At 27.4% G+C, this 16,486-nt stretch overlaps 1 protein-coding gene across 2 annotated transcripts in view; it reads right to left on the bottom strand.

The window, feature by feature from the left end:
- Positions 1–16,486, bottom strand: part of LOC136087256 (uncharacterized) — an 89,888-nt gene that overhangs the window by 20,816 nt on the left and 52,586 nt on the right. The window contains exons 6-8 of one of the 2 annotated variants that reach the window (XM_065809719.1): positions 14,765–14,909; positions 12,617–12,833; positions 11,234–11,610 (exon numbers count right to left, since the gene is read on the bottom strand). In XM_065809719.1, coding sequence (XP_065665791.1) covers positions 11,423–11,610; positions 12,617–12,833; positions 14,765–14,909 — 550 coding nt within the window. In that variant the 3' untranslated portion in view covers positions 11,234–11,422. Of the gene's footprint in view, positions 1–11,233; positions 11,611–12,616; positions 12,834–14,764; positions 14,910–16,486 lie in introns of those variants that run through there. The other variant, XM_065809718.1, reaches the window with a different exon arrangement.

Here is a 16,486-nt window from a genome sequence, read left to right as displayed (position 1 = left end):
CAATGAGGTTTGTAACTCAAAAACCTTAGGTTGATTGCACAAAAAGTGTTTTGATAACTTTTAATAAAAAGGAAATTTGTAAAGTATGTAAACTCATGAATCAAGGCAAGTTTTTAAAAAAATCTTAGAAAGTGTTTACCGCAATTATAATTCCAACTTTTAACGATAAATTACGAACTTTCATGGATGTTTTTTAGCAATAGTTTTTAGGAGTTTTCAAAATCACAACACATTTTTTATCTACCAAGCTTAAAGTTTCAACTTTGTTCCTGTAATATTTTTTTTATCAATGGCTAAAACAAGTAAGTATTAATTTTACCAGTCAAATTTTTTTGTTGTTTATTTAATGAACGAATGTTTATTTATTTTAACTTTTGTTCAAAAGTTAAAATAAATAAAATCTAGGAAGAATTTAAACGTACGAATCATTATAAAATAGTGTTTCATTTTGCAGGAAAAATAAAATTTTATTAATTTTAGCTTTTCTCTATTTTGCTTTCTCTGTTGCATTTTACATTTTTTTAAATAAGTTTTTACTCCCATTAAATAGTGTGTTTAATGACAAGTATTGCAACCAATATCAATAATGGGAAGAGTTACTTTTCTTGTTTTAAAACCCCACTAGTATAATTCCCCTCATTAATTAAAAGAATCAAAAAATTGAAAACAAGGTTGTTTTATGGAATTGCGCCTTTGTTGAATAAGTGAATAGCAGGATTAAAAAAACTTTTATCATTTATTTTTTAACAAGAAATAAGATTGTTTTACAAGTAATAAATGCTTTAATACCATATTTTGATACCATATTTCTAGATTGTCTCAAAAAATGATATAATTGTTTTTCGGTCAATCTTATGAACATCCAATTATAAACAAAGAAATTAACAGCTATTAAGCTACACCTGTGTTACTCGGTTAAACCAAGGAGGTAAAATAGACTGGAGGGAGAACAAAGTTAAAGAACGTTTTTCTCAAAGAACAGTCTTATTAGTGACATAACTTTCTATTAAACACCGCATAATTATCATAATTTAAATTTAAGCGATCACATTTTACTTTTAACAAAAAATATCCCATTGTATTGTTTCCAAACGTCATAAGCAATTGAAGCGTTACAAGTATAAGATGGAAGTTTAAAAAATTTGTAAACAATATTCAGAGAGTTTATTATTATTATTTTATGTTGTGCTTTTTAAACAACTAATAATAAATTCCTAGATTAGAACTCAATTATTAAATTTCTAGATAAGAATTGGGTAGTATTTTTGCCGGATTTACAAAAAGGTATTTTATATCTCTCCATTTAAAATAAAGCAATTTGTTTATAAATCCAGCAAAAATGCTACAACATAAAATAAAATCCTGGAAAGATATAAAAAGTTTCTTGCCGAAAAAACGTTCTTTAAAAATGTAACTAACCTATAACTAAACGGGGAAGCAAAAGATAAGGTTTAACCAAGTAGTAGAGACCCAGCCAGCATTGTGATGCGGGTGCCATATCGGACCCGTATGGGATATCAAACGGGATCCGTACGGGATTTAGCCGCGGAATCTATATGGATACCAAACGGGCCAAATAAAAAAATGAAAATTTTATCGGCTGCCTTTTCTTTTTTACCGTATTGACTCCAGAATTTTCTTTCTTTTTTACCGTAATGACCCCAGAATCCCGGATATATTTTATTATTTTTTACTATGTATAACTTAGAATTTTTATACCTTAAATTAACGACAATTTGTTTAAAGCAGCTTTTTTTATTTTAACCAAAATGAAATGATTAATTTAATTATGATAATTTTTTATGAAAGTTTTACAAGCTAAATGTTTTGTTTGCAAATTGAAAACACAAAGACATATACATGTATGTTTTATTAAAAAAAACAACTGTTAATACATGCATAATCAATATAATACAAGTGTTCGCTGCTGTATTCTTTACGTTAAATGTTTACTGCTGCATTATGTACATTCTATATGTTCTTTTTTGTGTTTGATGCTGTATTTGAAATTTGTCTTTTTTGGCCGTCTTTGTCATTATCTTGAGCATTAACAAACCAAGCAGAAAGTGCTTCATCAAGAAGTTTTTTTGATAAATTTTGTTTTATAAATTTTTTTTTTTGTTTTATAGTTCTTTTATGCAGCACCTAAACATACGTTAATTAAAATAAATTGCAAAAGAAATGCTAATGTAGTAAATTTTTATTGAAATATATTTTATCCGAAAGTATGGCATTAGGTAGTCTCAATATATTACTATAAAATGCTATGATTTGATTTAGTAAGTATACCTTTTTGAATTAGTTGGTATATATTGATTACATATGTAATAACAGCTTATTTTATTTGATAAAACATACATATGTATGTCCATTTGATTTCCATTTGTATATCAAATATTTAGCTTTTTAAACTTTAATAAAAAATTATTGTGATTAAATTATTCCTTTCATTTGTTTAAAATGAAAAAAATTGCTAACCATAGTAAAAAATAAAAAATACATCCGGGAAAGTTCAGGTCAATACGGAAAAAAAGAAAAAATAGCCAATAAATTTTTTTTTTATTTGACCCGTATTGGCCCATTTAGATTCCGTGGCTAAATCCCGAACGGTTCCCATTTGACATCCCGTACTGGTCCTAGATGACACCCACATTACAATGCTGGCTGGGAATTGTTTAAAACTTTCATATTTATAACTAGTATAGATGTATTCAAAAAACGATTACTTTACGTAGATCCTGATTTTTGTTGTGATTATTACTTAATAGTTTGACTTGCCACTGGAATATTTATACAACGAAGACTGTTGTGCAATTTGAAACAATTTTCGGCTTTGTTCTTTCTCCCAATGTTTCGTAGTATTAACTCTCAACCTTCAAAAATTATGACGATATGAAGTTTAAACCCCCCTCGATATGAGGGGGTCACAAACTTTATATGGTCATAACTTTTGAACGCTGAGAGATAATACTATGAAACTTGAATTTCTTGATGAATTTAAGTCTAGTTAACAAGAGTGTAGTCTATTAAACCCCGCAAAAATTAAACTCGGACACATATGCAAAGAGTATTTTGATAAAATCACTAAAAAAAATGAAGACAAAACTAAATATAAATTAATGATAAAATAGAACTGACGCAATCCAGTGAGATAAAAATAGACCTAAAAAGAAACAAAAAATCACAATGTCAAATTCGAAATGTTTTTTCCAATTTGACATTGTGATTTTTACTCCACTAACACACTTAACTTACTAAGCAATGCAATACGGCTCACAAAAAACTACAAAAATATCAGCGAAAAGGAAATTAGAGTCATGAACCATAGCAGAAATTTCTTAAAGTTTTTAAAACAATTGGTTTTAAAATAGTAATGCAAACAAACCTTTTGCATTCATATTCTTAGATCCTTCAACCTAGAAAAAAATTGTATCAATCTTTTAAAAAGCCAAATAAAAAGCTACGTTACATTCACAATGATTCCAACCATCCTTTTCAAATACTTAAATAAATTCAAATCTCAATTAGCAACAGATTGTCACAAAACTATTCAAATGAAAACACGTTTAACCTATCTATACCAGAATACAAAAAGTAACAAAGAAGAAACAACTTCACTGATTTTATATTAAAATTTAACACTTTAAAATAAAGGCTAAACTTAAAAGTAAAGGAGATGCAGATGCGTTCAATCCTCTCTTACAGTAAAAGAGTTTCTACCAATGTTCGACAATGTCTTCCTAAATTTGATTGACAAATATTTTCCTTTATCCCACCCCTAAATAAGTTAACCAATCAAAATGAAAATAAAGTGAGTTGTAGCTGGATCCAAAATATTGACAAAATAATATAAAATTACAACCATAAATCAGATTTGAAAAATCAGAAGAACACCCATCATGTCATTGCATGAATAAACAAAACTGCATAGGTACCCCAAACACTGCTCCACAAATAATCTGAAATAGAGAGCCAAGCAGAGTGGCGTGTAGCCTTGGCATAATGGTAGCGCACTTGCCTCAGAAGCAAAGGATCCGTGGTTTGAACCCCAACTCTGAGCAAATTAGGCGACATCGGTTAGGAAGGAGGCGTCAACTTCCTATTAAATGTTCTTCAGCGTAGCTTAGTTATAAGACCGTAATGACTTCTTGGGGTACCTAAATAAAATTATATATAATATATATATATATATATATATATATATATATATATATATATATATATATATATATATATATATATATATATATATACATATATATATATATATATATATAAGTGTCGTCACAAAATCAGTCAGAAAATAGTTTTCGCTTGACAACCACGAACCCAAAGAATAAAAAACCAACTTTTGGTTTTTTAATCTTTGGGTTCGTGGTTCGTTTTTGGAATTGTTTCGGCGTTCGTTTTTGGAATTGTTTTTGCTCATTTCTTTTTTATAATTAAAAAAAAATGATTTTAACAAAAAAATACGTCATTTATTTTTATCTAATAATTTTCAACGTTTAGATCATTTAGAAGTAAACTAAAATAACTACATTGTGTAGTTATTTTTTAATTTATGTAGTAAACTAAAAATAACTACATAATGCAGTTATTTTTTACTTTTTTTCGTCAAACAAACATCTACAGTTCTAATATCAATCATTAAGCACTCTACCTGAAGAAAAAGAAACAAAACAACAAAAACAGACAAAAAAAGAATGATAAAAAAGAAGCCGATTTATTTTATTTGTAATAAATGCATATCATATGCAGATCTGCCCAAACCCAAACTATAAGTCAATATATGTACTAATTCCCCTCTACCTTAAAGGGAGAGGTTTATTATTTTTAGGTTCTCCCACCCACCTAAAGCTTATAAAACTTCATTAATTTTTGTATCAAACCTAAAAAATAGGTTATTTGAAAATTGGCTCTTATATCAATATTTCAGTCACCGATAAAAATAAAAGCAGTGTAAACAAGCTTTAAAAATCATCGACTGAGGAAATCTTGATTTGTCACAATGAGCTTTAGTTATATATCTCACCAAAAAATAAAACTTAAATCAGCATTTTAAATCCTATTGAAATCATGACAAAACAGCTGTAAGAAAATGCGCATTTGACCGCAAGCCACGCTAGAATTAAATAGTTTTACGCGTTTTGTAAAAAATATTAGTATGAAGTTATGTTGAAATTTATTTAAATAAATAATTTTATTGTAACATAAATAAAGGAATTTAAGAAAAAACTAATATCTTATAACATAAAGTATTAACTAGTTGCACATTATTACATCATTGCAATACCTGTCTGCTTTCTCAATGCTTTCTTTCAAACTCAACTTCTTCCCACTTTCAGTCTATTATCCTTTGTTCTTCATATACTCGATTACTCTTGGTCTACGAAGCGGGCTATGGTGCTCTACAGTGAGCTAAACTCGTCAAAACATTCTTTAATGTTCAAAAACATTACTTTAATCAATAATACTTACTAGCTTGTAAAGTAAATCAATTTAACCGATTTTTGGTTTAAAAAGAAAAATGTTGAGCTGTCTTTTGACATGTTTAAGACTGATGATAATTAGACTTCTCTCACAGTTCAATTTTATTGGTTCGAAGGAAAAACAATTTGGTTTGTTCAAAAGAAAAAGTAGCTGTGAAATTATCTATGGAAGGATGAATATCTACAAAGCTATAATTTGTAGGATATGATTTTAATTTTAAGTGTTAAAGTTTATTTTCAATTTTTTGTAGTTGTTTCTCTATAACGGCTGCCTGTTGAAAAAAAATAAACTTAGTTAAATTTACAAAAAATAGGTGTTAAACTTTCCTTGAACAAATAAACAAATTAACTTAACCAGTTAACATGAAAATTCCAAACTTCAAGTATTTATATGAAATAATATAAACATGAAAATTTTTTTTCCTCCTTTCTCAACAGTTTTATTTGCTTTACTAAATTTGAATATTTTCGCATTTATTTTCTAGAATCGATTAAACACTATTACGCAAAAGAAACATAGAGACTCATATATAAATAGCATACTGCTTCAAGTATGCACCTCATTGTTTAAATGGAAGTAAACAGAAATCCTAGAAGCACAAAAAAGAAGATGAAAAAGTTAATAAAAGAAGGTGATAAAGAAAATCAAAAAGATGATAACTATGAAATAGAAAGTGACGTTGAGTTAAACAAAAACAAAGGCAATTGCGTAAATAAAAAATAAATTACCCTCTTACCCCAACTTGTAAAACTTTTAAAAAAATACATTTTAAGAATTTTTTAAAAGCGTCATTTTTCGAAAACATTTAAAAAACGATTCATAGGTTAAACGTTATTCTTTTAATATTGAACCAATGCGTTATTACAACGTGTTTTCATGTTTCTAAATCAACGTATAAATCAACGTTTGTAAATCAAAGTCAGTTTAACGTTAATTTATTGACGTTGAATTAATGTTGATATTTCAATATCAATTTTTGTTTTCATATCAATTGATTTGGTGTAAGAGTGGGAAACATTGTCAGTAAACTGAGTTGTATGAGAATTAGAGCAATTTAGAAGATCTCTAATGTAAATGTTAAAAAGTTTAGGACTGAGTCCAGTTTCCTGAGGAAGTCCACATGACACTGTCTTCCACTGGGTTACTTGTTTGGCCTGAATAACGAATAAGAACTAATGTAATAATGTACAAGAACATATAAGAAATATTGTAATAATAATAAGAAATATTGGAATAAAAAATATTCCTTATAAAAATATTCCGGAAAGTATTCATCAAAGTCAAACTTTAAATTATGCATAATCAAAATTTAAATGTTTTAGATTACAATTTAAAACTGGTTTCTGCTCTTTATAATTATAAAGAGCAGAAAACAATTCTAAATTGTGATCTAAAACATTTAAATTCTTATCATGCACGATCTGAAATTCGCTGATATGATTGGGTAAATTTAGTTTAAATTTACATGCTCAACTAAATTTTTTGATTGTAATAATGTTATTAAAATTAAACTTTTTTTTAAGATCTCCTCGTACAATTTAGATCATTCATACTTTATGGACAACATATTAACACGTTTATTCAACTTTTAAACGTTAAATCAACATAACTGTAATGTTGTTCATATATGGATATAAGTGGATGTTGTCTATAAAGTATGAAAAATCTAATTTGCACAAGGAGATCTTAAAAAATAATATACTTTTATTATTTTTACCAATACAAATATATTATTACTCTATAGAATATGAAAACTAGATTTCGGTGTATATATATACCGAGTCCAAGCCATATGGCAAGCCACGGGACCGGCCAAACTCTAATATTGTGGATAACAGTTCTGCAAAACATTAAATATCTTAAACATAATTTATTTCTTATTTTATTTATGTGTGTTTGAGTGTGTGTGCAGACACACACACACACACACACACACACACACACACATACACACACCTTCTTCCACCAAAAAAATAACAGTTAGGGCCCAAAAACGTTCACAACATTTCTATATTCAGTATTAATATTTAATATTAGTAGTTACAAAAAACAGAAAGACGTTGCTTGAGCAGTTTTAAATGGAGTTGTCGGAAAAAACTCAATAATATCGACGATGATTTTACGGTAATATTCCAAATGATGAGGCAATGTTGTTTTGTAAACGTTGTTTAAACGGTTATATGAGTTTTGTGGAACAAACTCTCTGATATCGCAATAAGCTCATAAACGTCTATTAACCGTATAAAAGACGTTTCGACAAAACGTTCAGGTTTGGTTGATTATCCATTTAGAATGAAATTCAGATTAATGTTCGAAACAAACGTTGATAAAACGTCTATATTCAAACTTACTTTAGACGTCTATTTTATAGGATTATTATACGTATATAGAGGGTTTAGATTTTGTCTAACTTACGTTTATATCTAATTAACGTATATAAAGCGTCTAGATTTAGTCTAAGTAAACAAATATTAAACTTTTAGATCTTGTCTAATAGTTTCTTTGATTGAGCTTTTTAACTTTCATGAATTAAAATGACGCACCTGACACTCATTTATTATTATTTATCAGTTGTTTTACTTTCAGTTGTTGTTAAGTGAACCTTGAAAACGCATTTTAGTCTGTCTTAATTATTTAGCCAATAAAGCATTATTTTTTTAACAAGTTTTTTATTTTGTTTTAATATGCCTATTTTTACCGCGTGACTTATATGAGTCTGTTATATGAGCTGATATAAGAGTCTTCTGACCTATGTTTTTCTTACTATATTATAATATAATAAACGTTTATTAAAGGTTGATCGAACGTCTACAATAACAATTTATATTAGTCAATATTAAAAACGTTTGATTGACGTTTAATAAACGTATATATTGTAAGATTTAAAGCGGAAATTTTAATTCAATAAATGTTAACGTTTAATTAAGATCGGTTAAAGGTTTACAATAATGACTAATGTAAACCGATATTGTAAACGTTAGATCGACGTTTAGTAAACGTATATATAAAAAAGTTTAAAACATACCTTTCAAATCAAGTGTCAAATTTTAATGAATAATAGGTCGCTAAACGTTTTATATATTTATCGACCAATTTTGACTAAATATTAACTAATTCTAACCCAATCTGTTCTTACTGGGATCTGCGTTGATTCTAAGGTAAACTTCTGTATGGTCAAACAACGTCGATTTCTAAAAGTAGTTAATGTGGTGATTTAAATTCGTTAAAGCGGTTATTCGAAGTTACTAGAACAAACTTAAAGTTACTTATGTTGATTCTACGATAATATTCCGTATGAGGAAACAACGTCGATTTTTAAAGTAGTTTAAGCGGTGATTTAAAGTCGGTCAAACTAAAGCTATATTCTCTACTTCGATTCTACAAAAATATTTAGTTCGTTGGAATAGAGTTAATTTCTGAACGTTATTTATGCGTTAATTTAAAGTTGATGGAACCAACGTTATAGTACAAACGTTATTTTGATGATGATATACAGTTGTCGACGTCGCGACGCATTTCAACCAAACCACATTGTTGAAACAAGGTGCATGTCTACTGGGAACGCTAGAAATAACGTCTTCAAATCAACGTCTTTTCAACGTTGAATCAACGTTAAAATGCTTGCTGGGTGTTCGTGATTACTTAAATTATGAAAGTCATTATCCCTATCACATAAAAAAAAAACATTTTTCTTAATTTGGCTTAAAGAATAATTGTTTTCACATTTGATTACAAAACGGAAATACAATTAGCAGAACTAAAAACATCGCTAAAAGAACTTAAAAATACTAATAATACTTAGCAGGCAAACGACTTTGTGTCAATGTATAGACAAGGCTAAAATTTCAACGTCTGAACTTTCAACGTCGCTTCCACGTTGATCTACCGTTAATAAAGTAATGTTGAACAAAACAACGTTGTTTCAACGTTTAGTTATAGAAACATTTTAACGTCGGAATTTTCAGCGTCGGTTCTACCTTGATGTACAGTTGATAAACTAACGTCGATTATTCAATGTTAAATAGATGTATCTTTTTACTTTCTATTTGATATCGAGTCAGATTAATATATGGTTGTTTAGAGATAAAAATAGGTAATCGCCCAGAGAAATGCGCTTATTTTATAATAATAATAATAACAATAATAATAATAATAATAATAATAGTAATATATATAAAAAGTGGAGTACCGCAATGATCAGTTCTTGGTCCATTACTTTTTTTATTTTTCATCAATGAATTTACCAAGAGAATAACAAAGAATAGAAAGAATAAGAAAGAATAACAAAGCTAAATTATATGCAGATGACACAAAAGTGATAGCAAAAATAAATAAATAAGATGAAAATTCGCATAACAATTCCCTTCAAGACAACTTAGACAATCTCTTCGAATGTTCAACTAAATGGCTTTAATAGCGTTTAAATAAGCTTTAATAGTGATAATTGCAATAAATGCACATATGTCATGATAATCCAAAAAATATATACATACTAAAATGCAATAGTGAAGAATTAGGAACCTTAAGAAAAAATCTTAAAGAGGCATCGTTAGAACGAGACTTGGGTGTATATATATTTCAAATAATTTAAAATGGGAACATGATATTGAATCTATTATTTACAAAGCTAATAGTAGGTTGGGGTTAATAAAAAACGCATTTAAACTATATTGACAAAAATTCTTTGAAACTAGAGTATGAATTTCAAATAAAGAACCCATACTATGCTTAAGATATTAATCTTATAGAAAGAGTCCAAAAACGAGCAACTAAAATTTGTTTCCCAAAAGGTATTAACTATAAACAACGGTCATAAAATATAGAATTTTCAAAATTGGTTGACAGAAGAAAACTGCATTTGAATGATATTATATATATATTAGGTTCTTTAGGTGCTCCTTGGAGTCCTGACGGTCTTATCACGGAGCACCGCGGGAGAGCATTTAACTAGAAGTTCATGTCTCCTAGCTTACCAATGTCGCTTATTGAGCTTGAGCCGGCGTCAAACCTCGGACCTTTAAACCAAGATCTCTAACCACTGCGCCACGGCTGCTATGAAAACTTAAACTTTTTGATTAGCTATTTCCAAGTTATCTAAAATTTATTTTAGATTTATGGATTAATTAACATTTAGTTAAGTTTTTTTGGTTTTTTACTTTATTTTTTATTCTGTTTAAAGAAAGTTGTAATGCCCCAACCCATTTTTAATATTACTAATTATGATTATTAAAAAAATCTTTGTTAATGTAATATTGTTTCACACAGCTTTAATTAAAAACATACATGTCTTTTATTTTGTAAACTCGTATATAAGTTTGTTGAATTTGCGAAAACTTTGATTTTTAGTTTCTTTTCAACATTGAACTTACGTTTACTTTCAACGTAGATTTGCATTTTCTTTTTAACTAAAAATTAACCATTTTTTAGCATAAAATTTTATTGCTTTTTTGAGATAGCGTCAACGTAGATGTGCTTGCTGGGATGCAGTGTTTATATATATATATATATATATATATATATATATATATATATATATATATATATATATATATGTAAATATATATATATATATATATATATATATATATATACATATATATATATATATATATATATATATATATATATATATATATATATATATATATATATATATATATATATATATATTTATATACATATATATATATATATATATATATATATATATATATATATATATATATATATATATATGGCTCTTATTGTTTAAACATTAAAAGATAAACTTGTGTATAAGAAAATAATAAATTTTTGTATGATTCGAAAATCATACACAAATGCGGTATTACTCGGAAAACCACGGCATCATTTCTTGACACGTGCAGGGGTGAACAAAACGTATAGCAAAAATACGAAAGGCTCGAAATAGTGATACCATTGTAACATGTATCTATATATCGAACATTTTGTGCAGCCGTAGCGCAGTCGTTGGCGAGCTTAACTCAGAAGCTAAAGATCCATGGTTCAACACCTCCTCTGGGCAAGTGTAATAACATTGGTAAGAAAGAATACGTGAACTTCCTTTCAAATGCTCTCCCTGGAGCTCTGTAAGATAACTGTAAGGACTTTTTGGAGTACCTAAAATAAATTGAAGAAAAAAATAATAAATTTTAGGAGAATGTTAAAAATATTGATCAGTTAGTAAATATTTTTTGATAAAAACTAAAATAGTTTTGACTCCATTTACCGATATGTTGTCTAAATTAAACGTTTGATAACTGTAATAAGGCAAAGTTAAGTTATTAGATTTATTAACGTCGTAAAGTAACAATACCTCTTTGTTGTTTATTATCTTATCAGAAAAAAAAGTATCTATTACGAACCTCGTATAACTATTTATATACAAATTATTTTAACTTTGCTTTTTTGTTGTGATGTTGCACTGAACAAAATTTTTACCTCAAAATTAAAAGCATTTATATACAAAAAAGTTCATACGAAACTGTCCAAAAACTTTTTATTTCGTAACGTTTTCATAGTAGTTTTTATAACCATATATTATTTAAAACGGCTACGACAACAACAACTAAAAAAATTATAACCTTTACGTTTTTATTGCAGTTGGCGTATAAATTTCGTAAACCCGCTATTTTGGCCTCTGTATGGCGATTAGCAGGAGGAGGATAAACCACAATACTTATAAAAAATACTTATATTGTAACATGAAAAATTTACCACCTAACCGCTATCCCTTTTGTTCGCCCTCCCCCTTTTATTGGAGTCAAGAGTAATACTTTAAATGCAGCTAAATCTGCTTTTATATAAATAAGTAAACAATTAGATTTTTATTATACACTACACAAAATGTCATTGAAGATGTCGTTGCAAATTTTTTTCATAAGTTCTTTTTATAAACTAAAGAAATCTTTCAGAACTTCGGTACATACATCATTTAAGAGTACATACGTAAACAATTTAACTGCTTTACTTTTTCTGATAAAAGTAACCAGAAAAAAGTCAGTATTTTGAAAACCGGCGTTGTATATAAGCACAACAAAAACCTAAAAACAAAACTTTAATAGCACGAAAAAAAATCTTGAAACTGAGAGAAATTTTGATTATACGAATTAACAGAAAAATAAACCTGAAAGAGCATTTTTGTCTCTTGATATTTTTGGTGAAACTTTGTATAAACAAGTTTTTTGATATACCATTGTTACAACTTTTAATTTACCATCAATGTTTTGATAACTCAGCTTCACTGGAATTTCAATTAAAAAGTCTTTAAAACATTCTTTTTTGTTCACTTTTAAAGTAATGTTGTGTGTAATTGTTCCATTAGTTACAAAATATCCAGAAAACTAAATAAAAAAAGTTCAAAACTTTTTACATTTAACTAAAACAATACATATTTTATTTCTTATCATATACATTTTTTCCCACAACATGCCTTTTGGGATATTTTTGATAATTGCTTAAAAAAACAATATTAGACATTAAAGCAATGAATATGTTAACAAATAAATAAATCTGGTGATAATTGAATCTGATAACAAACAAACTAGTCTGGTAACAATAAATTATTACGTAAAATTATACTTTAAAGAGTACTTTATGTATATTCAATAAAAGTTCATTTTTTATATTATCAAAACTTTATGGTTTATATTTATATTATAAAATATTACCATAAAATGGTAAAAGCAATTGAGCCTGTAGTCAAATGGAAATGTATTAAAGTTGGAGTCATTCAAGGAAGAGTTTTTGGCACGGCCGTCCCGAACAGTGGGTGTAGAGAGTGTTTCACCTCCCTAAAGCTGTCATATGGCAAAGCTGGCACATTGAGCATATTTTGAACTATAATTTACAAATTATTGAGGACCTTTTTTTTTGATAACTCTGGTTGAAAAAAAATATACACAACACCCCCCGTGAAAAACCTCTTCGGGACAGCCCTAGTTCTTGGACACATTTTGTTTATATTTTTCATACCTGATAAGAATGATTTTTTACCACCTGAGAAAACCTACAAAAATACGCCAATGATATATTAACTTACATCATCTATGGAAAAGATGCAATCTATTGAGGATGGCGTAGATAGCTGAGCTACTGTTAATGACATGAAACTCAGTCATATAAAATGCAAAACACTATTGATAGAGAGTCGTCACTCTAATCAAGTTGCAATTCCATTGCCAATTCTTTCAAACTTCAAACTCAAATCAGCTGATTGCTACCTGCACTTAGGAACTCTAATAAACTGAAATCTAAACTGGGATGGTAAATGGATAAAAATTCATAACTCTATTAAATCAGCACCCTACTTACAAAAGCGCTTTAAAAAGATTGGTGACAGTTAAACATACTTCAAATTTATAGATCCTACGCATTATCTCATATTCTGCAGAGCGCCCCAATATTCTCGTCTTGCAGTATAATAGAGCTACAACTATTCTTCAAACAATCACGGATTATTGAGATTGATGCAATAAACTCACACCAATTCAATATCTGTCTCAATATCAAAGAGCGACTTGATAAAACAAACGTAAAGTTACATAAAAAAATCTAACCCAACACATGCAGTAATTTCTAAACTCAAATCACAAGTAGAAACCCTGACAGACTATTATATAAAACAAATACTGCTAACCCTAAATCTTATCTAAAAACGTTAGCTCAGAAATATTTACGTATACTTCGAGATGGTATCTAAAAATTATACCTTCGTAAGTAACATTTACGGAACATCTCCTACTTATAGTATTTAAGAGAACAATACTCCAGATATACTATGAACAAAAATTCTAAAAGTCATTTATATGCTATGGAACTTCAAGTAAATACCTATAAAGTGAAACAATAAAACAAAATACATATTAGAACTTACTGAATATATTAGAACAAAAAACTTTATTTTTATAGATTAAAACTTAATCCATATATTTGCATATACTAAAACAAAATACTTAATTTCACATATTACAACTCAATGCATATATTTGCGTATATTAGAACTTAGTACCACGTTTTCAAAATGTGAAGAAAAAAATTTAACAATAAAATAAAAACTTGTAACTAATTTAAAGTATAAAGTATTTAGTAAAGTTATCATATTTTTGTATAAAAATGAAAAATGTTTTATTAATACATTTTTTACTCCCATTTACAGCTTTTTCAATCCCTTTCAACCAAATTAGAAGTTTACCAATCAGCAAAAAGCTTTTGTTCAATGATAGGTTAAAAGTCTTATTTAGAAGTAAAAAAAAAAAAAAAAATTAATACTCACTATGTACTTAAATTGAGCAAAATTTGGTTTTGTAAATCCATGTAGAACACTTTCAGAAGCAAAGGTAACAAACAATGGAAAGAAATATTCTATTGTAGCATTATAGCCGTTTCCATTCAATTGAAGAGATATATTTAGAATATCTCTATAAAGATATAAAATATCAATAACAATAATAATGCATTACACAATATAAATAATAAATATTATTATGTTCAAATAGAATATCTTAACATAAGGGAAGACCTAAGTCTTGTTTTTTTTTGTGAAGTTTAACATTTTAACTTTTCGTGTTTTATTTTTTTTTTAACAATGGTTGACAAGACACTAGACTTCCCATAAATAACATTATTAAAAGTTCATAATTGGTTTTTTATACGTTTTAAACTGCTTTTGTTAGGTTATATCTTATGAGCTAACCTGAAACATTATTGGGGTAAGTTGGTCTACAGGTTTGAAACAAAGGAAAACCTATTTTTCACTAATTTTTTCTTGTTTATATTTATATTTTATTTTTTTTAACTAAAAAATTAAGTTTTCATATTTAAAATTGAAGTGTATTGGATCTTAATACGATAGCTTATAAATAATTAAAAAAAAAAAAATTGTTATTAATTTAATAGCCTAAATTTGTTTTTTGTTTTCAAAACATTTTAAGACATAAAATTATTATTGGAAATGTAAACCAAGCTAATCAAAAAAAAAAGTTGTGCAGGATTAGTTTTAACATTTAGCCAACGTGCCTTTTTTGCATCGGACCAAACATATCCCATCGTAATATGTAGAGTATAAACGCTTTTATTCTTCAACCGATAAACAATATTGTTTAACATTATTTACTAAAATATTACTTAAACTAAATCTTTAAATTTAGAACTTAGATAATGCAGGACTGTCAAACACCAATGACTTATTATATTAATCTCAAATAAGCTATTAAAAAGTTACTTTGATGTATCAAAAATTGTTAAAATGGCTTCATGCTTTTTACAATGATGCAATACAAGTAACATATTTTTGCCTGAATAACTATCAACTTTCTTCTAGATTTCAAGCGCTTCTAAGCAAATAATCTTTTAATAAACTTGAATGGACCAAACTGTACCTTTAACCAACATGCCCCGGTCTACCCTATGTTTTGGTTGCAAAATGAATATTTTTTTCTCATAACAGGATAATAAATTCAAATAAATATTTAGCTATTAATGTAAAACCACAAATATCTTTTTTTTTGTTTTGTAAAAATTCAGTAAAACAAGAGTTGAATCAATATCTTGTTATCAGCAAATATTTATTTATACATATTTTTGTACACCTTTTGCATTTTTTTAAAATCAAAAAAACAATTAGGAAAATTCTATTTGTCTCATGGCTATCATAGGAAAAATAGAATGCATTTTTAGCAACTTTATAATCATCTTTAATGTGTTTTGTCCTTCTGGACAATAATACTTTCTTGTTATAGCCTTAGCATTGATAATCAGTATTTAGTATTAATAAATTTAACAGTTCTGAATTAGGCAGAAGTTTGAGTAAATTATAAAGGATTTATATCTGTTTATTATGCTCAGCTAAATCATATTTGTTATTTTTACACATAGTAAGATAAAACAGTAGAGAATTTATTTATCAGATTGCAATTTAACAAGATTTAGTTTGTACAATCTTTTACCTTGTGAAAGATGAGGGTATAAAGAATATAAAGATTTCAGGAAGGACGAG

The sequence above is a fragment of the Hydra vulgaris genome, chromosome 11, assembly GCF_038396675.1.
Source record: "Hydra vulgaris chromosome 11, alternate assembly HydraT2T_AEP".
Lineage (NCBI taxonomy): Eukaryota > Metazoa > Cnidaria > Hydrozoa > Anthoathecata > Hydridae > Hydra > Hydra vulgaris.
Note: the sequence above shows the minus strand (reverse complement) of the source record. Positions and strands in the feature narration are given on the sequence as shown.